Source organism: Hylobates moloch, unplaced genomic scaffold (genome assembly GCF_009828535.3).
Source record: "Hylobates moloch isolate HMO894 unplaced genomic scaffold, HMol_V3 SCAFFOLD_24, whole genome shotgun sequence".
In the NCBI taxonomy this organism is placed as follows: domain Eukaryota; kingdom Metazoa; phylum Chordata; class Mammalia; order Primates; family Hylobatidae; genus Hylobates; species Hylobates moloch.
Window position 1 is genome coordinate 26,501,376 of NW_026652299.1, and position 26,280 is coordinate 26,527,655.

The 26,280-nt window shown below is 54.2% G+C and overlaps 1 protein-coding gene across 1 annotated transcript in view; it reads left to right on the forward strand.

The window, feature by feature from the left end:
* The window catches only part of GLI2 (GLI family zinc finger 2), a 255,836-nt gene that overhangs the window by 192,540 nt on the left and 37,016 nt on the right, over nucleotides 1–26,280 (forward strand). Inside the window, exons 4-5 of the mRNA XM_032145841.2 lie at nucleotides 21,179–21,381; nucleotides 25,168–25,353. Coding sequence (XP_032001732.1) covers nucleotides 21,179–21,381; nucleotides 25,168–25,353 — 389 coding nt within the window. The remainder of the gene's footprint in view (nucleotides 1–21,178; nucleotides 21,382–25,167; nucleotides 25,354–26,280) is intronic.

Genomic DNA, 26,280 nt, shown 5'->3' on the forward strand with positions numbered 1-26,280 from the left:
AGGGCCCCTCCACCTGCAGGTGGCTGAGACCATAGCCGGAGAAACCTCTGGAAAGTGCATGTGTTTGGAACTAGTTGGGCCACCCAAAAATTGCTCAGTCAGTGGTGTCTGAGACTCCTAGGAGCATCCAGGGAGCTCAGTCCCTATTTGGGAGGGGGTTGCTGTTGCTGATTTCTCGCTCATGAGTCATGTTTGGCTGGTTCAGTGACATGGATCCTGGGAATAGCAGGCCTGCCTCAAAGTGCTCCCTGCACGGGATGTTGGTCAGGAGACCTGGGCAATGCTGAGAGCTTCGTGCAGAGACAGTCCATGCTGGAGTGCTTCTGCCTGCAGGTGAATGTCCTGGCTCACCTCTCCCTATACACCTGAAGTGTGTAGAGGCACCACCAGAAGCGTAGGAAGACCCCAACAGTGATGACTGCCTTCCTCATCATAACTGACCTTGTGAACAGGCCCTGCTGTAAATGCTTTTATGTGTTCATGCCATTTAATCCTCTCAACAACCCAAAAAAGAGTCATTTTGTGTTTTTCCATTTTACAAATGAAGGAACCAAAGCAGCACAGAGTCGGTAGATGACTAACCCTATGGCTCACCCACTTTGGAAGTTAGAAATCAAGTTCCAGCCCCCTGAGCTCAGGCCCTCCGCTGCATGCTGGCCTTTCTTGTGGGAGCATAAGTATGGACCATGGGTCCCTTTGACGAGTCCAGCTGAGCCCTTCTTGACAGCACCTCAGCCCTCCGTTAGGGCACTGCCCTGAGTCCAATCACTCCCAGAACCCCTGGCCAAGCAGCAGCGGTGTCCCCTGGGAGTCTGTTGTCGGTACTGCAGATCCTCAGGCCACAGCCCAGCCCCATTGAGTGAGAGACTCCGTGGAAGGGGCCTATGTCTATGTGTGCCATGCCTTGCAGGTAATGCAGCTGTGGGCTCTGGCTTGAGAGCCCTGGCTGCAGGCAGAGCCCCTACTGAGAATGGAGGCCCTCAGTGCCATCCTTCCCTGTGCAGGTGGGAGCCCTGGGCTGGGAAGGGGCCTGGGTCTTCACCAGGCTTTGCCATGCTCCAGCTCTGGGTAGGGCCTGCTTCCTTCCCTGGCCAGTGAGGGTGGGGTGTGAGCTAGAGCACCTGGAGGAGGCCGTGGATGCTGGCATGCAGCAGGGAGGGGTGGCCCAGCCAGAGGCCCACAGAGACAGCCTTGTCCCTCATGGGCTACATAGCTCTTTCACTGGTTGGATTCCTGAAGAGATTCCTAAGGCTGCTGTAACTAATTACCACAAACTTCATGGCTTAAAACAATGTAAACTTATCCTCATATCATTCTGGAGGTCAGAAGTCTGAAATAAGTCTTATGGTGCTTCAAATCAAGGAGCTCGCAGGGCTAGTTCCTTCTGGAGGCTCCAGGAGAGACTCTTGGACATTTCTAGGTTCTGGAGGTTGCCTGCATTCCTTGGCTTACAGCCCCATCCTCACACACATCACCTTTTCCCCCTTGCTCTGTCCTCACCTCACCCTCTTCCTGGTCTGTGGGAGTTTCCTCCCCTGCTTCTCTCTCCTAAGGACACCTACCATTGCCTTTCGGGCCTACTGGGATAATCCACTTGTGGCTCCCATTTCAAGATCTTTAAAGTAGTTGCGTCTCCAAAGTCCTATTTGTTGTAGAAGGAAACACTTAACAAATGCCAGGGATTAGGGTGTGGATGTTCTTGGGGGCCGTTACTCAGGTTATTTGGGATCACTGAGACCCAGTGTGGAGTCTGGAGTCAGCCAGTAGAATACGGTGAAGCATATTTATAATTTGCTTGGGTCTGCAGCAGGCCAGGCACGGCCCTGGGCCCTGGTGTATTGTACTGGTGAATCTTCCTGATTGCTCTGTGAGATGGGGGTTAAGCTTCATCTTGCAAATGCAGACATTGAGGCTCAGAGAGGCACAGTGACTTCTATGTGACATCCCTGCAAGGTAGTTACTTCCGTGAGGGCAAGGAGACCAGGCTGTGGGGTGCAGATCTCCTCCCCAGCCAAGGAGGGGCTAGTCTGGTTAAGCCCCAGTGATGGGCAGCAGCATGGTGCTCCCAGAGGCCCCCGTCCCTACCCGGTCCTGCTAGGGTGGGCTTCCAGCAGCTCCACACTATCCTCAAGACAGTTGGTTCCCGCCAGACCGGGTGGGGGACACAACAAGAGCCTCAGGGCTGGCCCTGGGCTCTGGAAAGCCCACACCCTCACCTCCTCCACCCCCAGTGTCCCAGGTGAGAACCAGGGCAAAGCCTGTGAGGAAAATGGCCCCGTGGCTGTGGCTTCCGTGATGAATGTGGTTGGAACCCGGCGGAGCATCCCGATCCATCAAGCCCACGTTGTAGCCCGCTTCTCCCTGCCAGCACCAAATGTGTCTAATTACGTAGATGTTTGCACAGCAAATGAGGTGCGGTGTCATCTCATTTCTGTGTCAGCTGAGCCTGAGCCTCTGCCTGCTGCCCTGAGCCGGTGACCATTTCGTGGGTGCGCCCGCCACTCAGCCCTTGCACCTCCTGCTTTCCACTGCTCAAGCACCCAGACCCCTTCCCTGTTCCCTCTCGGGATCCTGATAGCTCCAGGGAGGGCACACCCCGTGTGTGCAGGCTCCAGAGAGGTGTTCCCTGCACTCTCTCATTCTGCCCTGCCCTCTGCCCCTCGGGAGTACCTTGGTCATCACCCAAGAGCCTGCCATTTTCAGTTCTCAGCCTGCCAGGCTACCCACGCTGGGACCCATTGCTGAACCCTCCTTAGCTGTGATTAACATGAATTAACTCACCTCAGCTTTCTCATCTGTAGAAGGGCCAGATCTGCTGAGACAACCCACATAACCCAGCCAACTGAGTTATTTTGAGAAGGAGACAGGGTAATGTAAGTAAAGCGTCTAGAACACTTTGGAAACATTCAATGGATATGAGCAACAATCATGATCATTGTTGTTATCCTCACTTGCTGATTTGAGAAGGGGGCCACGGCAGGCTGGGAGACTGGGTGGCAGAGGCCGGCCACAGCATGTCCTTGGGAGAGTTGACTGTCCGGGGACTGCAGCACGGAAGGTGGGGGATGGGGCTGAAGGAGTACTGTGGTGCAGTGTGAGGGGGTCTTTCTTTCCCCCAGTTGAGGAATTTGGACTTCCTCCTTTTGGCAACCAAGAGCAGTGGGGAGTGGTCAGGCTTATTTTCAGACAACTACAGCAGTCGTTAGGGAATGGACAGGAGAAGGGTGGGAACTGTGGCGAGAGGATCTGCCAGAGCTGCCACAGTGGCCCGGGGGAGAGAGGAGCAGGACCAGGGCTGACCACCCAGCTGTAAACAGGCAGCTGCACGTGGGGAAGGCAGGGCATGGAGGTTGGTGTGAGGACAGCCTTGCAGCCCAGCCCAGCTCGATGGCCTCCTCATAGACACCCAAGCCCACTCCTCTGCAGAGCACCCTTCCCGATCACTTAAGGTTCAAACCCACAGCAGGCTTGCATGGCTTACTGATGCTCACGTGGTTCCGGGGAAGGAAAGTCACTGCCCGTGGACTGCTGCTGCAGCGTCTTTGGGCTGCACAAACCACAAGTGATGGGGAGACAAATGGGGCAGGAGTGTGATTGTTGGTCAAGCAGGGTTCTCTTGAGGCCCCCATGGGGACATCCCTAAGTCTCCAAGAGTCTGTACAAGGGCGAGAAGAGAATGCTGGCTGTGAATAGGGCCACACACCCCCAGCAGTCTCACCAACCTTGTGATACTCACAGGAAAGAGAAGCTCTTTGGACGCCCTCTGGGCCCCCTGTCTCCCAGAAATAGGCTTGCCGGGGTGTCATAGGGAGCAAGGCTGAGGTGTGGCGAGGAAAGGTCCCTAAGCCGGTGTTCCCCATTTCCTCAGTGTATGCGGTCACACAAGCATGAGTCCGGCCTGCCCTGGGCCAGCATTAACTTGTATCCTGGAGGGGAATGTAGAAGTCCATGCTCCTGGTTCGGGAGGCAGGGGTGGACCTTCAGCTCCCTATGCTGCTTTTGAGGACCTTTCCAGCCCTGCCCTGCCCTGCCCTTCTCTGGGGCTTCAGAGAGGACCAATTTCAGCTGCTTCCCGCCCAGAAGGAGGTGTGGATACTCCCCATGCAGCAGTTCCCAAACCTGGCTGCAGATCTGAACAAACAGGATGCGTCTTAAAGATGCCCATTCTCAGGCCCTGGCCCCGGGAGTTCTTGTTAACTTTCAGACTAGGGTGAATCCCGGAAATATGCTTATTTACAGGCGTGCACAGGCCAGAGTTTGGGGACCACTGCAGGCCCCCCTGCTTGCTTGATATCCAGGAAAGCAGGCCCAGAGCTGCTTGTTGGCTTTCTGGACTCATCACTGACAGCGCCTCGTCGCCAAAACACGGGTTGTTAAAAATCCCCTGGTTCCTCATGATAACCCATTCACAGACAAGTCCCTCCATGCTGACCTAAACCTATTCATATTCTCAGTTTGCAAAAGGCAGTGAGTGTATGGGGTGGGAACAGCTGCAGTATCTCAGCCTTCCTTTCTCCTCCTGCCTGGCACCATCTGACCTCTGACATCCATGACTCCACCCCCAACCTGACCACTGCTCATGGCTTCCTGCAGATCTCTTGATCCTGAGCTGTAGTTGGTTTGCACTGCATTGGCAGTCACGGCCCGAGGCCACCCTTCCTGGAGGAGAGACGAGAGGGCTCTTGCTGGCACAGATGGCTCAGGGTTGTAGCTATCAACCCAGGCCCAGGTATGTTAGGGCAATAGAGTGAATGCCAGCTGGTGGGCATGGGGGCCTCACCTCCCTTTCATCTGCACGCTTGGTCACACAAAATGCGTATTACCCAGGGCCTCCAGAGACAGCATTAAGAGTGTCTGAAGCCCCACTTGGTCCCCGAGACTGCATGTTAATGGGGATGTTTAGCCGGGTGTCGGTGTGCCTTCACTTAAGAGAGTAGTTTCTTTGCTGCTACAGGGCTGAACTCATGAACTTTCCAGTCTGGGGGGATTTGAAGATTGCTTTTTCCAAGGTCAGCGTCCCATAAAGACTGCACCGTTCGCCATGAGATTAATGAACACAGCAGCCTGCTCAGCCTGTGACTCACCGGTGTCATCCCGGGCCCTTATGACTCTGTCCTCAGTCATTCACTGAGACGGGTGGGTTGAGCAGAAAGATATTTTCTTCTTGATTCTTGGCACAGCACCCGAGGTTCACGATTCACAGAGGATTGGCTTTGTTTGTTTTTTGGGAAGAACCTTCTCCTCCCTCTGAAAACATGCTTGTTTCTTTTCAGAGCCTGGAGGAAGGAGGAGACTTCCGAAAGGCATGTCCACCTGCCCCCTGGAATGAGATGCTGGGTGGGCCCAGCGTCACCCACCAGGCAACTTGTCCCTCCTTTCCACATGGGTCCACACTGCCTCTCCATCTCCAGGGAGCTCTTCCTTAAAACCGGCTGTTGCTAACCACTTCTTCAGAGCAACTGGACAACAGGTGGACAGGGAACCCAGAAACCCTGGGTGCAGGCGATGTGTCGGCAGCACATCCTCCTTCCACGGCTGTCTGAGGGTAGACCGACTAGATGTGCAGCCTTGGCTCACTGTGATGTAAACGGCCCTGAGACCCCATCAGGCAGGCCCCTCCCCATCTCTGGGCTGTGGGATACTTGGGTCAGACCAGCAGAGGAGCAGTAGCAGGAGTCTGTGCCCAGCCCCCGGCTTACGTCACGTCACCCTCCCTGCCAAGTGGGATTATCACTCCCCAATAATCACTCCTACTTGATAATTGGGGAAACCGAGGCATGGGAAGGCTGATTGCTTTTCCAGTGACACACTCCCAGTGAGCAGCATAGATTACTTACTGGGCATTTTGACCACCCACCCCTTGCTAAAATCCTCCCCAGCTCTGAGAGCTTCAGATTCCCAAAGCCAAGAATGCACTCGCTGGGCTGCGTGGGACAGACAGCTCATTTATAATGGAATCTGGCCTGTAAAAGTTTAACGAGGAGCGTGTCTGATAAGATGGGCTGGTCTTTGATCTTTGCTGAACGCCAAGCCCTCGCAGAAGAGGAGCTGCTGGCTCTGGGCTTTGGAGAGAGCCGTGGTGGTCAGCCGAGAGCAGGAGGGGCCGGGGAGTGGAGCAAATCTTGATGTGCAGGCCGAGGCGGGCGTGCAGTGGGGGAGGGGCTGCGGCAGGATCGGGATGACCTTTTCGGTTCCTCTCCTGTCCCTTGGGGCCCCCACTCTCGGACATTTCCCCTCCACACCCCCAGGATGTAGACAGAACAGGGTTGAGGCCAGGGCTCACATCTTGCCTATGCTGCTTATACTCTTTACATCCTTGGGCTTGCTTAGCCCCACAAGCCTCAGTGGCCCCATCTCTAAAATGGGGACATAGTGGCTCCCCGTGTGAAACTGTTGTGAGGACTAGATGGGTGTCTGTAAAGCATGTAGAAGGACACCTGGGACATACCGAGTGGCGGACAGTCCCCTGCTCTCATCACTGCCCTGTTGACATTAGAAGGAAAGCCAAGTTTCACTGCAGACACCCTGCAGGGTGCCGGGCCAGCGGTGTCCTATTCAGTCGTCCCAACACCCTGTAAGGTGGGGGATTTTCTCCTCAATTCATAGAGGAGAGAACTGGGCATTGCCAGAATTTAAGAACTTCCCAAGATTGCCCAGCTTGTGAGATCTCACCAAGCCAGAGCTTTTCCTTGTGCCATGACTGTCCTCAGAGAGGAAAGAGAGTCTCGCCATGGTTCTCAGGGCTGCAGTGTGTTGTTTCTGTCTGCAGACATGGAAACAGAGCAGTAATCAACCCAAAGGAATTAATCACTAACAGTAAAGTTTCAGGCATTGGTGGGGTGGATTGGCTTTTGAGGTGGGGAGTCCTCTTAGACTACACATGTTCAGATTGTCCACTCGGTGGAAGCTGACGCCACTGCCAGATGCATTCATTTATTCAGCCAAACTCATTGTTGCTGGATTTATTGTATCCCAAGTGCTGTCACTTGAGGCCACTCCTGCCAGCCCGAGTCAAGGTGTTGCTGAGGGAAAACGTGAGCAGTGCCCTGCCCCTGAGGCACTGCTTAAAAAGGTCAGAAATTGCTGCTGCCCTCAAGCCTCTGTCACTGCAGCCAGCACTGCAGCACTGATGGTATGTCTGGTGCCCATCAAGAAGTGTGCTGGACACGTCAGGAGCCCCATCCCTCCATCCTCTCCTTCCACGGACTGCACCTCTGAAATGTACACTTGGCCTGTCCTACCCAAACAAAGTAGCAAGAGTTCAGAGTTTCTTAACTCAGTGAGGAATGTTCTTAGTGCTCGTTCCTCTGAGGACACTCACCCAGGGACCATGTGTGCCAGCCTCATGCCAGGCACTGGGGATATGGGCCCAAGCACAGTCTTTTTTAATAGAATTTTTATTTGTATAAATTTATAGGGTGCAAGTCCAATTTTGTGACATGCGTAGATTTTGTAGTGGTGAAGTCAGGACTTTTAGAGTACCCATCACCTGAATAGTGTGCATTGCACCTGCCAATTTCTCAAACTCCATGCCCCTTCCACCTCCAGGAGGCACAGTCTTGCTGCCCACATAGACCCCATGATCTGGTTGGGGAGAGGGCAGAAATTGGCCAATGACAGGGTGGTATGCTGGAAGGGGGAGTGTGGGGAGCCCAGAGCACCAGGAATACAGGAACAGAAAGCGTTTATCAGTGGAGAGGCATGAAGGCCTCCCTCCACGTCCCAGCCTTTCCCCAACCCCACCCACTGGGGGCCCTACCACCTTCTTAGGGTTGCCCTGTTCCAATGAGGGGCCTCCACTTCCAGGCAGACACCAGTGCCACTAAGGAGGGGAATCTTTTCAAAGCACATACTCATGAAGGCTTGGTAAAGGTCAGCAGCACACCACCTCGAAGAAGAGCTATATCTGAACTGCTCAGGATTCTCCAGCTAGTTTTGACAGGCATCCAGGAAAGGAAATTCCACACACCACTTTGGCAGGCTGGGCCAGAGTTTAAGAATCTCACTGTGGAGGAGTTTCTGTCCAGCCCGCCGGCCACCCAGGCCCTTTCTCATCACTAAAACCCAGGCCTCTAGCGAAATACAATGAAATCTCTCCCACTAACGAAGGCCTCCCCCCACAAACCCCACTCCCAAGACTGCACATCTTATTCTCCTATTTCCTTATTCCCACCCATGGCTTTAGACCCTTGACTTTCTGGAAGATTTGGTTCAGCAGTGCTCAGCCCATGGCGGCTTCTATTACAGACAAAGTCCCCCTGTACTCGGAAGTCAGTGGCGCAGTTCACCTGGAGAGGGCCTAAGCAGGACCGACTCCCCCAGGGCCTCCTCCCCAGACCCGGACACATTCCTGGTTCCACTGGACAGAAGGAGCAAACCCAAGGCTTCCTCCAGGCCCTGCACCTCATTCCTCCCCTCCCTACCCTGCTCCACCAAAGTCTTCACTTTGCTAGGAAAAATGTCTCCCTGATAATCCCCTCTTATCTTTTATGCTTTTTGCGTTTTCTGTTTGCAAAAACTGATAACCTTCTTATTCTGCTTCCAGGGGAAAACTGATAAAGGGTGAGTGAATGAATCAACTGTTGTGGACCATGTGGCTAGATTGTAACCAAGTCTATCTGTATTACCTCCTTTGTAGGCACAATTTTATAACTTAATTTCCCTACCAAAACATCAGTGTTTGCTTAGTAAGAAATCTGCTCTTTGTCAGCTGAAAACAGTGATTTCTTTATTACAACTCTGCATAGGGAGTGACAGCTGAAAGCTGGCCAGGTCTGGTGTGGTGTCCGGGACTGTAATGGGAACAGGGTGAGTGCAGGTTGAATATAGGGGATGAGTGTATGTTGCAGACGGGGCTAGGGCTGGCCTGGAGGGAGCCTGGACAACAGTTAGATGTTGTGGCCAAGAGGCCCATGGAGTGATCATGTAGACGACTGAGCCTCAGATGCTTTCCAGCAGTCACACGCATTCACCACCATCACCAACCCTGAGTTCCCTACCGGCTCCAGCCCTGCAGCCGTCCTGCTCCCGGAATCCCTATCCACTCAGCCAACTTAAACCAGAGACTACTTCTACCCAGCTATCCTTTTAAAAAAACAAGTTGGTCTTATTAATTATTGAAAACATGCAAAAGAACAACAAAAGTGGCCAGGTGTGGTAGCTCACGCCTATAATCCCAGGACTTTGGGAGGCCGAGGCAGGGGGATCACCTGAGGTCGGGAGTTCGAGACCAGCCTGGCTAACATGGCGAAACCCCGTCTCTACTAAAAATACAAAAATGAGCCGGGTGTGGTGGTGGGCACCTGTAATCCCAGCTACTGGAGAGGCTGAGGCAGAAGAATCACTTGAACCCAGGAGGCGGAAGTTGCAGTGAGCTGAGATGGCGCCATTGCACTCCAGCCTGGACAACAAGAGCAAAACTCTGTCTCAGAAAAGAAAAAAAAAAGAACAACAAAAGCGTGTTTAAGATATCTGAGTAATTATGACATATACACCCTTATCCCCTGCTCACTCTAAGGACTGGGGGCATGCCAGCACCTTTGAGGTCCCGTGTGCTCCCCAATCTCCTGCCTCAGGTCCTCCCACACCACCATTCTTTGTGATTCGGAGTTTATCACGCCTCACATCTTATGACAGTTTTCCCTTGTATCTGACTCCCCTAACAATATATTAATTCGTTTTGCTTTGTCATGCTTTATATACATGGAATCATTGCAGAGGTATTCTTCGGGAATTTGCTTTCACACTCCGCGTTGTTCCGAAGATTCTCCTGCTGATGTGTAGAGCTCTTCATTCATTTATTTGGGCTGCTCTGAAGCAGTCTGTGTTGACTGGCATTTGGGATGTGTCTGTTTTTGCTAATTTGAACATGACTGCAGAAACACTTTTATACCATCCTCTGGGCCCCAAGTGCGGGGTTGTTTAAAGTAAATGCATGTCTGGGAATGGAATGCTGAGTCACCGGGGATTCATGTTCTCACCCTCCTAGACGTTGCCAGACTTCGCCCGCTGGTTTTGCCAACACTCACTCCCACCAGCAGAGTTTGAGAGCTGGCCTTGCCCCGTATCCTTGTGATATCCTTGCCCCATCACTTTGGAGGTGATGGCCTCTACATTTTAATTTTTGCCAAAATGGCTCTTTTCTGTGATTCTAATTTTCTGTTTCCCTTATTACTAATGAAACTTGAGTGTTCTTTCACATGCTTATTGGCCACTAATGTTTCCTTCTTGGGAAATGCCTGTTTGGCTATTTTGCCCATTTTTCTATGAGGTCGTCTTTTTCCCATTGTTTGAGTAAGTATTTTGCACACTAAGGTTACTCATTATGTGGTTAGCAACATGTGTTGTGAATATCCCCTCCCAGTTTGTGCCTGGTCTCTTCACTCCCTTGATGGCAGGTTTGGGTGAAGAGAAGTTCCCGTTGTAAAGTAGCTCAGGTAGGTTACCAACATTTCTACTATGGTTTTCCCTACGTGTTCTCCTCCCACCCAGATGTCTGGTCAGACCTTCAGCCTCTGGACTATAGTGTTCCCCAATACAACGTGCCCTTGTTCAGCTATTCTCCCATCTCAGAACACCAGGCCTATACTACTCACCACCTCCATTCCATTCTCTTGTAAGAGTCTGGGCACAGTTCAGATGCCACCTCCTGCAGGAAGCCCTCTCAGATTGCACCAACAGAGTGGGTGAATTCTTTTCCTCCCACCCCTCTTCCTGCTGTAGCACCTTGTGTACTGTTAGAAGGCTATAGTCAGTGTCCATTCTCTCTCTGTGACCCCAGAGGTCCTGGCATGGTGATTCGGCCAAAGCACCAGTGTGAACTATGGGATTGAGGGCCTGTGATTTCCTGAGCTCGTAACTGGTCTTGGGAGTGTCTGCCAAGCAGCAGCACCCTGTCTTACCATCACCATGGCTTCATGGGCACTCAAGTGGTCTGCTGAGATCTGTGTACTTGTGGATTCAGAGTAGACCTTGGGAATGTGGGGCGCAACACTTGTCAATCAGGTTTGCAGCCACCTGCCCCCTCACTACCTGGGTGCATGCGGGGCCCTGGCCAAGTCTGCCTCAGACCCCCAGCTCCCCACCATCAGTGCCATCAGAGGCCCATGCTGAGTAAACATTGGCTGTTCGGGGGGAGTGATGTGTGGACACAGACACAGATCAGCAATGAATGTCTGGAAACTGTGGCCTCAGCTCCCGTACACAGAGCCTCCCCATGAGGACATACTGCCACCAGACACACAGTAGAGTGCAGATTGATAAAAGACATGGACTGCACTTCAGTTTGAGGAAGGGACAGTTTTCCATTGTTTTCCAAAAGAATTTGCTGTATGGCTCTTAAAAAATGCAAATCCCCTTAGTACATTTTGGAAAGGACTTGATTTCTAGAACTTTTTTAAGCAAATGTATGGGAAACACGGTAAGCAAGCTTGCCAATGTACAGTTTCACCTACAAAACCAAACAACAAAACCCAAACCAACAAACGAAAACCCTGGGAAGGAGACTGAATTCCATCCAGAGGAGCGTTCTGGAGCTCTGTTTCTATTTGTCGGTAGAGCCGAGGGTGGCAGGAGCTGGCCTTGCTCTCCAGGGAGGCCCTGGGAGAGCAGACACATGCATGCCCTGTCCTGGCAATAAGAAGTTCCAGTTTGGGGAGGAAGAGATGCAAGGCGAGCTTTGGGGACTCCAGCTTCCTTTCCAGCAGGTCAGTGGGCCCAGAGGATGCCTGCCCAGCATTTCTGAGAAAGTGGGCACCTGGTCCTGAGCAGCTCGGCAACAGCAAAAAGGTCCCAGCGTCTCCACTCTGGAGCTCCGTGGACCCCACCCATGGCCCTGTGATCCTGGTGGGTGGTAGGCATCTTGGCCCAAAGGCAGGGCTGGTGTACACAAGCCAGCGGTTCCGAAGCAGGAGGAAATGGCATGCTGGGGCTGTGTGCTGGGTGGATTCTGGCTATGGGGAGTCAGTGACCATGAAATCCAGGCGGTGGGTGGGAAAGCCCACTCCGCAGCCCTGTACACATGGGGTGGGAACACAGGGTTCAGACACCTTCCTCCCCCCAGCATAGGAGTTCCCCTACCCTGTCAGCCTGCCTCAAAGGGGGAGCATCTACTGGAACCTGGTTACTCCGAGCAATAATAGAAGCCCTGCCAAGAGTTTAGTCTCAGAAGAATGATGGCACTAGTGACGGTGATGTCTGCCACCTCCCTAGGGCCAACTCCAGGCCAATGCAACACGCTTTCCATGACGAGTTCATTTCCTGGGGCTGCTGTAACACGGTACCACAAACTCAGTGGCTTCAAACAATAGAAATGTGTTCTCTCAGTTTCAGAGGTCAGAAGTCCAAAATCAGTATCACTGGAACAAGATCGAGGTGTCACCAGCGCCGTGCACCCTTAGAGGCCCCCAGGGGAGACTCTGTCCTTGTCTTTCCCAGCTTCTGGTGCTGCCAGCATTCCTTGGCTCCTGGCCATTTCCCTGTAGTCTCTGTCTCCCTGTCACATGGCCATCTCATCTTCTGTGTCTCAGATCTTAGCTGTCTAAAGACCCCATGATGGCATGTAGGGCCCACCCGGGTAACCCACAATCTCATCTCCAAATCCTTGTCTTAATCACATCTGTCAAATCCCTTTTCCCAGTAAGTTCTTGTTCACAGGTTCTGGGGCTGGAACATGGACATATCCCTGGGAGATCTCATGAGCCCCCCATGTGCCTTCCCTCTGCTCCTCACAACAGATTTGTAAGATCACTATTGTAACTGTTCAGAGAGGGCACATACGTGCTCCCAGGCAGGAGTGAGCTGAGGTGAGCCGGGACCCATGTCTTCCGCAGTAGTGTCTGTGCTCTTCCCTGGACACGCTCCCTGCTTCATTCATTCATTCACTCACTCATTCGTTCACTCACTCACTCACTCATTCATTCATTCATTCATTCATTCAGCAGACACGTATTTGAGCATGCTCTATGTCCCTGGCATGTGCGGAGCCAGGTGCAGGGCCAGCGTGTGAACAGAAACGGGTACAGGAGACAGGATGTGTGTGAGCTCGCAGCTGAGGATATCTGGTCATCAGCTGAGATGGACGTGCTCAGGTCAGGGGAAGGAGCCACCTAACACAGAAGCACCGCAGGAGGATCCTGACCTTGACCTGGGGCTAGGCGGCACCTTGGGTGAGAGGTCCCTGAGCTGGCACCTCTGGGAGGAGAACAGGGTTAACTGGGGGAAGGGATGAAGAGGGGAAGGGCATGACTGGAGGTGCAGACATCAAGGGGCAAAGCTGTGAGGGGCAAGCATGGCCAAGGACCGGAGAGTGGCATACAGGACACAGAGGGGAGAGGCAGGCCCTGGCCACATGGGATTGTGGCCCCTCGCCTGCCACCACTGAGGTCATAAGTCACCCTGAGAAGCAGGCAGGTGGTGAGGTTTGTAGGCTTATACCCCCAAGTGACTGGGCCTCCTTTTCTCTTCATCAGCAACAGCCGTTGGACCAGTCTGGGGGCATCCAGGTCCCCGTGTTCCCACCTGCTGCCGCCGCTGGCCTCACTGTGGCCATGCCCCTGGTGCTTTGGGACTCAGCAGTGCTGTCTGTTAAATGGGACATGAAGGACCTGTTCCTGCCTGTGTCGGGCCCCACTGACCAGCACAGATCTCAGAGCAAAGCCATCTCTGGCATGCCAAGGGTGGGCTCCTCCTCTGACTCCAATCCCTGAGTGGGACAGCCCGCCCTGATGGCTGGTGCTGAGTCTGGGTGAGTCAGCAGCCCTCAGCTCCACATTGTTCAGCTTCTCCAAGCAGGCACCGAGGCTGGGGTGTGGGGGCCCCAATCCCTGCACTTCCTTCCCTTTCTCTCACACCTTAAGGAACACGCCGGTTCTTGCCCCCGCACCTTGGCTCAGGTGGTGCTCAGGCCAGATGCCCTCCCTTCTCCTCCCCAGCCCTCTAAGTCTTACTTGTTTCTCAGGCAGAAGCTACACACCCTCCAGGTACACTTCCCCCATCATTCTCACTCCCAGGGACAGCACCCACTCTGAGGGTCTGGCATGCTCGCTTAGGCCCAGCCAGCTGCATGCTGAGTTACCCATGGCTGTGCAGGGTGCTCATTACCCAGATCTTTTATCTCCCACCAAAAATCTCATGGCAGCAGGTGGGGAAGGGTCCTAGGATTTGATGCTGAAAGGTGTGGCCTGGGTCTGCTCCACTCTCTGAGCCGCTTCCATTTGCTCATCTGCTAGATGAGGGGGTGAGCACTAATTGAGCACCTACTAAGTGCCTGGTGCTACACTGCATGCTTTCCATGCTTGGCTCATCCTACCTCACAGCTGCCCCACCTGCAGGCATGGGATCCTGAGGCTCAGGGCACATAGCACTGAGGCTGCAACAGCACCAAAGCCATGATTCAGACCCAGATCTGTGACTTCAGATTCCAGGTTCTGCTTATCAGTGGGGGTGGCCCCCTCAGTCTGCATTGCCCCAGAGTCACCTTGGGGACCAGCTGAAATTAGGCCTGCCAGGGGACCACCAAGCCAACCTTCTCGAGAACTGAGACAGCAAGGGTGGAGCCAGCACAAGCCTGCATCTGGGTGGACCATTAGAGATGTCAGTGCCCCATCCGACTTCACAGAGGCAGAGAGGCTGGCCTTCTGCTCCTGCTCAGCCACCTCCAGCTCTGCAGCCGTGGGCAAGTCACATGACTTCCTTGAGTCTCAGTTTCCTGGTCTCTAAAATGCAGATAATGAAATCTGCCTTGCAGGCTTGCTGGATGTATTACACACAGTAGGTGTTCTGCAAATGCTGACGACTTTGTCAGCAGCAGCAGCGTCCCTGTGGCAGCATCCACAGAGTTAACACAGCAGCCATCCAGTGACACCTCAGTTTACTTTATCCGTTCTCCCTTTTCCCCTCTTCCTTACTTCCATTCTTTTCTTACTTCCCCTAGACACCATGCTGACCCTTGGGCCTGGTCCTGAAATCCCATCCAAGGGCTTTGCCAGGGATCTCCCACTAGGGAGGGAGGGAAAGAGGGAAGAGGAAGGATCCTGCTAAGGAGAGGCCTTTCCTGGCTCTGCCTGCAGCCTCCTGGGGCAAGGACCCAATCACGGCCAGCAGGCCAGAACCAGCATCGGGAAGAAGCATAGGCGTCCTCCACTGCGGCAGAGTCAGCCGTGAGGCCGGGCTCCTGCTGCTTGTTGCTGCTGCCACTGGTCACTAACACGTGCACAGCACACACACACACACACACGAGGAGAAGGGGCTTTGGTTGGTTGTCCTACTTACCCAGAGTCCCCTGCTTGTGCCTCATGCCCAGACACAGAAGGACATGCCCAGCTGCACCCTCCAGCCTCGGCCACTGTGGGCAGGATGTCCAGGGACCCTCTCCTGTTCTGCAGGTGGGGGGATGGACAGGCCCGCGCAGTCACAGCTGGGGTCTGCCTTGCAGGGTGCCAGGCCCAGGGTCATTCTGGGCAGTGGGAGGCTGTGTGGGTCAAAGCCTGCCTTGACAAGCCTTGGCAGTTCCCTAAGACATAAAAACTTAATTCCAAGTGATTTAAACAAATGTCTCAGCTTACATAACTGAGAAGGCCAAGGATACTAGCTTTAGACAGAGGGACTCAAATCAAGAAACTCGCTCTTCATCTCTCAGCTCTGATGTTCTCTGTATCATCTTCCTTCTTGGGCTCTCCCCTGCATGGCCTCCAGCAGCCCCATGCTTGCACCCTGCCAGCTCAGCAACCCTTGCGGACAGAGAGAACCAAAGATTCTAGCCAAAGCTTCTGTCTTGGGCTCTGAACTGATCACAGTACTAGCGATATGGAATACGTTGATCAGCTGGGCTCAGGTCATGTGTCCCCTGCCCAGAGCAGCAGAAAGGAAGTGGGTTCAATATAGACCCAGCCCAAAGCACTCTGTGGGTCACAGCCTGCCCCTCAGGCGTAACCTTCACACACACACACACACACACAGCTTTGTGTTCCACCCTTTCTTTGCACACGCTACTTCCTTTGTTGGTAATGCACTACCTCGTGAACTCCTATTCATCCCTCAAGACCCAGCCCTAATGTCACCTTCTCTGAGAAGCCTTCCTGCACACTTCCAGGCAGTTAGAGAATCACTCCTCTGCTGGAGCCCTTATCATACTGCCTGGTAATTACCTGATTTCATGGGTCTGCCTCTTTCCCCCTGGGCTCTGAGCTGCCTACAGGTCCCTAGGCACAGCTCTGTTGGGAGTGTGAAGAAATGTAAAAAGGAACAACTGGTCAGATCAGGCTCAGAGGAGCTCAGAGCTGGACTGAGGGGAGAAGGCAATGCATAGGAGTGGTGTCCTGAGCTGAGCGGCCTGCAGAAGGGCTGGCTGTGCCACTGGTTGATTGTGCCATGGGAGTGTGTGAGGGTGTGCACATGCGTATCTGTGATGTAGGAGACTGTGGCCATCTTTTAAATTGAGCTAATGCAGCCAGCTCCTCCTCCCATCCTGAAGGCCGTCCCTTTGAGTCTCTGCCCAGCTGTCAGAATTCAAGGCCTGGATGGCCACAGCTTACACCAAGGCTAGGTCCCTGCAGTACAGCAGTGTGGAAATGGAAGAAAGGGAGGTTGTTGCTAGGATCAGCCTGAAGTGGTGGCTCAGACTTCACCAGTAGTCGCCTTTCCTGGTGGAGTCTCCATGGCTCGGTCATCTGCTCACTGGCGCTGGCAACACCCAGGCATGATGAGACCCTTGGCTGGGGCCTGGGATGGGGGCAAGTGTCCAAGAAAGAGGGGCTCTGGACCCTGAAGGACCTGCTGTGTGGTTTGGCAATGCTGACGTGTTTCAGGGCTGCTGGGAAGCACCCTTAGGCCCCACATGCCTGTGTGATGCTGGCAGTTCTGCCAGTTCTGGCCCGTTCCTCTGGCTGTGTTTGGTCTGTCAAAATGACCATCTCTGGGAACATGTGTGCCCTGGATCCTTAGCGGTCATCACAACACAGTGGGGTTGGGGGTTCCAGCTCCCTACCCAGAGTGGGGTGGGATTGTGTGTGATGACCAGGTAGTGGTGGGGTGGGGACTGGAGACAGAGAAGGAGCGGAAATGGTGGGGAGAACGCTCTCCTGCCCTCAGGAACTGCCCCCACCCTGATCCTGCCCACACCCTGAGCCCTGCTTACCACCAACCAATGTCATCAAGAACACCCACTTCCCTGCCAGGGCACAGGCAGGGGCTCCAGCCCAGCCCCACCTGGGTTGGTTGTGGTTCTACCACCTGCTATCTGACACCCTTGGCCAAGGGACCTAGCCTGTCTGGGGATGTTCCCATCTGCAAGATGGGCATGAAGTGCCTGTGTTGTGAATGTTTTATTTGGATTCACAAAGGAAATATGTGCATGTCCCCCACCGATGGCTGGCACACAGTCAGCCCTACCCTGTGGAGATACCAGGTAAGAGCACGGCTGTGATCTCACTGGCCCTCTGCAAAAGAGACATCTCGGGAGGCTTCCTGGAGGAAGTGTCTAGACAGTCATTGATGGCTACGTTGGCCAGTGGGCCTGTCTCTGGTATTGTGTGCCCTGGGTTTCTGGGCCAGCAGACACTCTATATTCCAAGTTGGCTTGTTGCTGAGGAGAGAAGGAAAGGGAGTTAATGCATATAAACCCCCTACCAGGTGCCCGGCCCTGGTCTTTTCACACCACCCTGGTGAGGCACCAGAGAGGAGCAGCATTCTGGCTGAGGCCACACAGCTAAGTGGGAAGGATTAGGAAGCCAGTGCCCTTGAAGGGACAGGCAGTGCCAGGTGCAGCATCCTGCCCCACCCCACTGCATTCCGAGAGCATTTGTATCTGCCTCCGGGGGATGGCTCTGTGGCTCACATCCCCCTCTTCAGGCCCGGCACTGAAGCCTTCCCTGGCACAGGAGAAGAGCAAGGGTTGCTCCGTACCCTTGAGTTCGACCTGTTGTGGAGGCTGGCCTGTCTCTCCACTGCCCCTGATAGAATCTGTTCTGGGATACGACAGTGGCCTCTTCCAGCTTCCTGTCTGGTCACACCAAGGGAACAGGCAGTCCTGGACAGCAATGCTGTGATGGGGCAGGCAGCACCTGGATGAGGGAGTCCCAGCCTGGGAGTGAGGCCCACTGGAGGGGGCTCCTGCTTGCCTCTCACTGGCCGCACAGCGTGGAGAATGACTCCCCTGTCTGGACGCAGTGTGCTCATGGTCAAGTGCAGTGGTTGGTGCCATTTTTCCATACCCACCTGCAGGGCACACAGCCGGTGCTTACTTCATGGGGGCTGCCATGAGGAAATAGTCCAGGCACCCCTGCAGAGACCCCTGGATGTCCCTACAGAGCCCAGGGCCTGAGAGAGGAAGAGGCTGCCCTCGGCTGCCCCTGGGCTCCTGATTCCCTGGGTGATGCTTGCGGTGGGAAGGAGGAGGTGGAGTCTACCTTCCCCAAACGGTGGCAACTGCTCTGTGGAAGTGAAAGTCCCAGCTCCTCCATGTGTGACCCAGGCCCCACCTGCCATCTCCAGGCCCAGCTGCCTCCATGGCAGCCCCAGACAGTGGTGTGCATGTGGCCATGACAACACCTCACTCCGGGCCTCTCAGGAGAGGCTCATCTGGCCAGGGGGATCCGGGTCACCTTGGACTGACTGGGCCTGCTGTGTGGCCTCACCATGTAGCTTGAAATCCCCATGTGATCACTGGCTATCGCAGGGGGACTCAGCTGTGGTTGGCACACCCCACAGGGCAACCCTGGTGCCAGGGAGGCTGGCATTCCCGGGACCTGAGCAAGCCACCTAGGGCCACCGGCATCTGATTACAGGCTACTGTGACCTCAAACCCTGGCCGGCATCCTGCAGGCTCTGGGAACCTGCCCTGCCTGGAGTGTCTGGGGAGGACCGAGAAGTCAGGACAGAAGGTACCTCAGCTATTCTCTCAGCCTGTAGACACCCTGCATTTTGCTGAGCCACACTCAGCCTTCCAGAACTTGTATCCTTCAGCCCGAGTCTGCCCCCAGGAGCCATAGAGAGGTGATGTTGTCCCAGAGCCTTCTCTTCACAACCCACCCATCCCGTGGCAGGATGTGAGTGTCATCCTGCTGCAGTCACAGGCCGGAGCCCACAGGACCTGCCCTTGTCCAGGGGTGCATCAGTTTGGTCCCACTTCTCCCCTCCCAGGCACACACAGCAGCCCCTGCCTAGGCTAAAACTATCTGTTAAGCCCCCTGCATTTTGTGCAGTTCCCATGCAGAGGCACCCGCCTCTACAGGCAGGCTGTGAGTGAGAACGTCTTAAGGTTGTGACTTGTGACTTATTCCACAGTCTCCCTCCCATCAAGCTCAGTGGCTGGCACACAGGCATGTGGCTGTCACTGATTCTGAAGGTACCTCTGAGCACCTGCATGGCGCCAGTTCCATGCCAGGTGCTGAGCATGCAGAAGAGCCTCTGACATGCCCTGCTCCCAGGCAGAGCCCCGGAACCTGGCAGATGCACCTGTCAGCCTGAGCCTGGAACAGTGCACCCTAGGGGAGCAGAGGGAAGGGATCTTGAGCCAAGAGAAGGGGCTTCAGGGAGGGTGCCACCTGCTGGGCTGACAGGGATGAGAAGGAGTTTGCCACCACAGTATAGGGTGCAGGAAGGCATTGGAGGCCAAGGATTGGTGTAGGCAAAAAGGCAGAAGCAGGTTCTTGGGATCTACATGAGTAGGGCAGTCACGTCTGCTGAAGCTAGACAACCAGACAGCAGAAGACTCCCTCCAGGCCCGGCATAGCGGCCTCCCAGGCGGAAGTTTGTGAAACCCAGATGTGAGGACATCTGGATGTCACCTGTTTGGGTCCTGGTTTGTACTGTACTGTAAGCCCAGTTTTCATGCAATATTGAGCATGATCAGTAATCATCTCTGGTTTGCTCAACCAACAGACAAATCATTTCCTTGCTGAAATAACCAATTCCAGCAGTGGCCTTTCACACGTCCAGCATCAATCCAGTGTGAAGATTGTGAGGGTCTCCCGGACAATGCTGGGTTAGCCCTCAAAGTGTGGTTCTAACCCTCTAACAGCAGTTCTCCTTTCATGACTGCCTGCTGTGTCTCTGGCACAGTTTTGGGGACATTCATCCTCACGACAACCCTATGAAACAGACACGATTATGATCCCCATTCCACAGATGAGGAAACTAATGCTTGGAGAGGTTACAGTGTGATTTGGCTGGGATTCTACTCAGGTTTGTCTGATTCTAACACACTCTTTTCTTTGCACAATGTCAAATTATAGACTAAAGAAATAAAAATGAAATCTTGGTAAATGTGGTTGCTGGTGACTTAGCTGTGGTTTTGCAGCTGCTTCACCATAAAGTCTGATTCATCTTTAATGAGTGAGTTTTGGAGTAGATTACCTCAAAATACACCTGCAGCTGCATAGAGGCCCCAGGTCAGCAGGCCTGACATAAGGGCCTGAGGTCACATTGAATGGATTCCATGACTCTTAGTGGGCAGACTTGGGGACATGGGGGTGGGCCCTGGCCATGCCAGCCCAAGCCAGCGGCACCAAGCCCAATGCACGCCTGAGAAGGGTGGTTCTGTTAGCGCTAGGAGGAATTCCATGGAAGGAGAGCAAGGAGATATTCCAAGATTTTAGTCAGGGCTCGTCAATTTCAAAACTCGCCTTGAATCCTGACCCTGCGGCCAAGCTGGTCACACCAGCAACCAACCATCCAACTGAAGCCAGAAATTCTCCACTTGCAGGACATCTCCTGATCCCTCTTTTTCACATATCCCGTTAGCAGTATGAGCTCTTTGAGTTTTACTCGTGGTATTCGTATTTTCATACTCATTTTGATACATGTTTCTAGCATGCAGGCCTATGCCCAGCCCCAAGGAGGCACTGGGGAAGCCGCAGTGCAACTGTGATGTGTGGGCGGCCTGCTGTGCCTGTGCTCCAGCAAGTCCAGTCGCGGGTGCGAGGTCCATTCTCCAGCGTGGGACTGGCGGGTGGGCGCATGCACCAGCATGGAGCTTTCACTCTGCATTCGCTGGCTAATGCTTGAGAATTCAGATTCTAATTCACAGATGACCAGGGGATGTCGGTGTAGCAAATAATAAGTGCAGGTTGTTCTGTAAAGTCTTTCCAGGAGAGACAAGGACTGTCCATGTCGGTTTTGGGGTCTTGGTGGGGTTCCCTCTGTGTCCTCCTTCTTAGACGGCTGCCCATTGTCTCTGCAGGCCCCCTGCCCTCAGCGGCAGCCCTGTCATCTCTGACATCTCCTTGATCCGGCTTTCCCCGCACCCGGCTGGCCCTGGGGAGTCCCCCTTCAACGCCCCCCACCCGTACGTGAACCCCCACATGGAGCACTACCTCCGTTCTGTGCACAGCAGCCCCACGCTCTCCATGATCTCTGCGGCTAGGGGCCTCAGCCCCGCTGACGGTGAGTAGGGTATGGGGATGGGGAGGGGCAGCTAGGGCATTGGGGCAGGGCGCAGCCAGCCTCTCTCACACTAACACTGTCAACTCCCCAGCCTTGGTCCCCTTGAACGGTGACCAGGCTGGTGTTCCTTCACACTACTTCCAAACAACAAGTTTTGGGTTTTATGCTTATTAAAGATCCCTTGGTAAGCACTCTTTTGCATGCAAACCATATATGATCTATTGTAGTAATAACAGTAAGGGTCTATCCAGGTAGGTCCTGTGTAGCTGAGAACCACTGGTTGTAACCAACCAAAGTCTGCAGAAGCTGGTGTTAGGAAAGGGGATGTTGTGTCGGGGTGTCTCATGCAGAAGGAAGGCTGAGTGGGCTGGCTGCTGCCTGCGTCTCTGTTAGATCTGCCCCCTTGCGGGTTAACACAGGAGGCCTCCAAGTGGCGGCCCAGGCCCTGGGGCTCTGGGGATGAAGCTGTGGCATTGTGTCTCTCGGTTCAGATGCTTGAGAGAGAACATTGATTGGCCCGGCTCAGAGATCAGATGGCCACCCCGGTGTGACTAATTTCAGCCAGAAAAGGGCAGGGTCACATGGTACAAATATGTCTTTATATGTATAAAGCAGATCTAAAGTTTTATACTTCTAGTCCCCACCCACCCCACCCACAGACACATGCAAACACATATTAATAACCCGGACATTTGGGGGCCAGTCCCACCCATGCCATCTCCCTGGGAAGTGCACCCCCATCCATAGCATGGCATGACCCCGTGCCGCCCCTGACAGTGCTGTTAGCCACTCATTGTCCCCATCCCTGAAAGCAACCAAGTGCATCTTCTCAGAATACACGAAGCTAAGACTTGACCTCTCAGGCTAGAGGACATCTGCAACTTGAACTTCAGAGCCCCATGGGCAGAGGCTCTAGGAAATGTGGTCCCAGTGAGTCTCTTATCAGTACCAGCATTCTCCCGGAGAGGAATGCATCCTCTTCCAGCTGGTGGGTGTGACCATGAGTTGAAGCGGAGGCCTGGCTCTGAGTATGTGCAGGCTGGAATTTCACGATGAAAAGGAGGCATCCAGTTTTCAAATGTGCAGAAAGACTCCCTGAAGCGTTGACTCATCTTCCTGGCATGGAGGTTTGCACTTTGCCTGGTTCTCACCAAACAGAAACCAAACAAGGCAAATGGCCGTAGCCAGGAGGCTTGAAAATGGCTAGCTGGAATGTGGCACCATTCTGAAATGGCCCCTCAAGGTCGGAACTCAGCCCTAAACTCTGCGTGCGTCCCCCGTGTGGCCTTGACCAAGCTGGGGTGCCCTGAGGCCTGTGCTGCCTCTACACCTGGCTGCTGTCTTGTGGACAGCGGGCCCAGCCCTGTCCGCATCACTCCTGAGGTCCCAGTGCTGGGATTACGGGCGTGAGCCACCATGCCCAGTCCATGATGGGCTGACCACGAGTGAGAGGACACAGGTCAGGTTCCAGAGTCTGCCTGGCTCACGCTAACACTGTCAACTCCCCAGCCTTGGTTCCCTCGGACAGTGACCAGGCTGGCGTTCCTTCATACTACTCCTGAACAACAGGTTGATGCTCACACCTAGTATGGCAGCTGAGGGGTGCCCCCCAAAACACAGGTCCACATCCTAATCCCCAAACCTGTGGCTATTCCCTCCTTTGGAAAAGTGGTCTTTGCAGATGTCATTAATTTAGGTCCCTTAAGCTGAAGAGATCATCCCAGATTATCTGCACAGGCCCTAAATCCAATAACAGGTATCCTTACAAGAGACACACAGAGAAGGCAGACACATTCATGCCCACCCAGGGACACACACAGAGTCACAGAGAAGAAGGCGATGTGACGTCAGAGGCACAGATGGGAGTAATATGGCCACAAGCAGGAAGCCGGCAACCAACAGAAACTGGAAGAGGTGATGAACCACCTTCCCCTTAAGCCTCTGGAGGGAGTGTGGCCCTGCCAGCCCTTAATTTCAGATTTCTGTCCTCCAGAACTGTAAGAGAATAAAGTTCTGTTGTTTTAACAACAGTTAACACAAAGCTTATGCTAATCTGTTATAGCGTTTACCCCGGGAAACTAATACACATGGTAACAGGGCTCCCAGGGAAGAGGTGGAAGGAACCTGGCTGCTCTCCCAGGGCTAGGGCCAGAGGGCCGGTAGAGATGTCTGTGGGAGGAAGGAACAGAGCACCCTCCTGGAGATGCTGAGGAACCAGGGACGCTGTATTCCCCCGACTGCAGTGTAGCCAATGAAGAGCTGGGTGGGCTGGGCACAGTGGCTCATGCCTGTAATCGGATTTTGGGAGGCCAGGTAGGAGGATCACTTGAGCCCAGGAGTTCAAGGCTGCAGTGAGCTAGGATTGCACCACTGCATTTCAGCCTGGGCAACAGAGTGAGATCCTTTCTCTAAAAAAAAATTTTAAAAAGGAGCTGGGGGTGGTGAGACAGAGCTGCCCCTGGAGGAGAGGCCTTCGACTGATGGATCACCATGCTACGCATTAGTTCAAGATAAACACTGAGGTAGCTCCTGGAGCACCCATGTACCCATTTACAGCCCCACGACATAGCAGGGACCTGGCTAATTTGTATGGCCCTGACTCCCACAGGAAGTAGACCAGATACGCCAAGGCCTCATCAGCCCTTGGGCTACTAAGTGACCAAGGATGGCAGATCAGGCTCAAGAGCAAGCTGGCAGGAAGTCTGAATTCGAGTCCTGTGTGCCCTGCTCAGTACCAGCAGAGCCTGTCATGTGAGGTTTAGAAGCTCATCAGCGATCCAAGGCAGTGTTGGCCAGACCACATGTGACTGGGGACAAATGGGATCTCCAGGGAAGGTTTTGAGGGAAGGTGGGTAGGCAGGAAGGAGTAGGGGAGGGAACTTTAGGCATGGACAGGGGAGGCAGAGGCTGTGGGCGATCAGCCTGGCTGGAGGCCTGGACTCTTGGGAGATGCAGCAGGAGATGGCGAGAAGGAGGCAGAGGAGGATGGCAGCTTCCGTGGCCTGGTCTCCTCTCTCTGCCAAGCGCATAAGGGAGCTCTTTTGGAATTTGTCGAAACTGCTAACAGACAGGCCATAGTGCACAGTGGTTAGGAGCTTGCTTCCTAGATTCAGACTCTCCTCTTTGCACACCTGTGGACTCTCGATGGGGGTGCTAGGTTTCCAAGCTCCCGTTTGTTTCCTGACACCACCTTGCTGAGGGCCAGCCTCCCTCAGATGCTCTGAATTTCATCCTCGCTGCCTCTTTCCTAAGCCCTGGGCAGGGCTGACCTCAGGGTTGAAGCAGACAGCCCCAAGGCTCTGCGCTGCAGGGATAAGGATGTGTGCAGACCAGGAGCTTTATCTGGCCAGGCCTGGCGCCCCGGCAGCCATGTCACCCTGAATGTTCAGGCACAGACTGACCTGGCCCAGCCGCGTGCCGCCGAAGTGCCTCTGTTTGCACCTTCTTTTAACTTTGAAGACTGCTGGACTATGGATCCTGTTGGCCTGGGGCTCCGGGATTCTGAGGGGCATGGAGGCAGAGGAGGGACAGATTGTTAATGAATCTAATGAAAAGGGGGAGTACGGAGATCGGGGTCTGGCCTCCTTCAGCAGCAACACCGCAGCTCATGCTGGCCAAGCCCAGGCCCAGCACAAACAGTGGGGCAGTGGGGGAAACTGCCGAGGAGAGAACCCCCCACACCAGGTGTGCATTTCTCTCTGCTTTTTTTTTTTTTTTTTTTTTGGCAGGAGAAGGTGCAGCCAGTGCCAGGTTCTGACGGCTTCTTTCTCTCCCCTCTGCCCACAGTGGCCCAGGAGCACCTTAAGGAGAGGGGACTGTTTGGCCTTCCTGCTCCAGGCACCACCCCCTCAGATTATTACCACCAGATGACCCTCGTGGCAGGCCACCCCACGCCCTATGGGGACCTGCTGATGCAGAGCGGGGGTGCTGCCAGCGCACCCCATCTCCACGACTACCTCAACCCCGTAGACGGTGAGTGCTGGCCCCGAGGGGCTGAGGATGGGGCTAGCAGATCTCCTCTTGAGGCTGAGAAGGTCACTCGCTGTTTCTTTTGGGGACAAGGGCCCTTAAGGAGAGGTCGGGCTGTACCCCAATGCCTTCCAGGATGGCTGTCCACAGGCACTGAATCTTTGGACAACACTTACTGAGTCACCAGGGCCAGGAGGCGTTGTAAGCATCGCAGACACCACAGCGAACGAAGCTGGAACTTACAGTGCGATGTGGAGAAACATGCTAAGCAGCTCTAGGAATTACATATGAAAGTAGCCAATTACAAATGAACCGGCGAAACAAAGCAGGGGTCGGGGAGCTAGCGCTGGGTGAGTGGGGTGCAGTTTGGAATGGGGAAGTCAGAGGAAGCCTCACTGGGAAGTTGAAATCTGGGGAGTGAGTGCTCCAGGCAGAGGAAACTGCAGTGCAAAGGGCCTGAGGCAGCAGTGGGCCCACCGAGCTCAAGAAACAGCCAGGAGCCAGTGCCGACAGTGAGGGGTGGGAGTGGGGGTGAGGCCAGAGTTTCCAGGCGGGGTCTTGCCAGCCAGTGCACCTCGGAAGAGACTGGCTTTCACTGGAGATGAGGCTGGGCAGAGGATAAAAGAGAGCTGACTGATTCACAGAAGGAATCTCCTTACGTGCTGATGTGAGAATTGATTTGGGGGCAAGATGGAGGCCGGAGGTCCAGTTGGTAGAGGTGGGGAGAAGGGGCCAGGTCTTGGGAAGACCGTGAAGGTATAACCACAGGATGTGCTCCCAGCTAGAATATAGAGTTGCAAGAAAGAAAGGGAGTTGAAGTTGACCGCAGGGTCTCGGACCTGAGCATTTGAAGGATGGAGTAGTAACTGAGCTGGGGGGCTATAGGTGGGGCCGTCTTAGAAGGGAGGGAAGTCAGGTATCCTGGGTAGA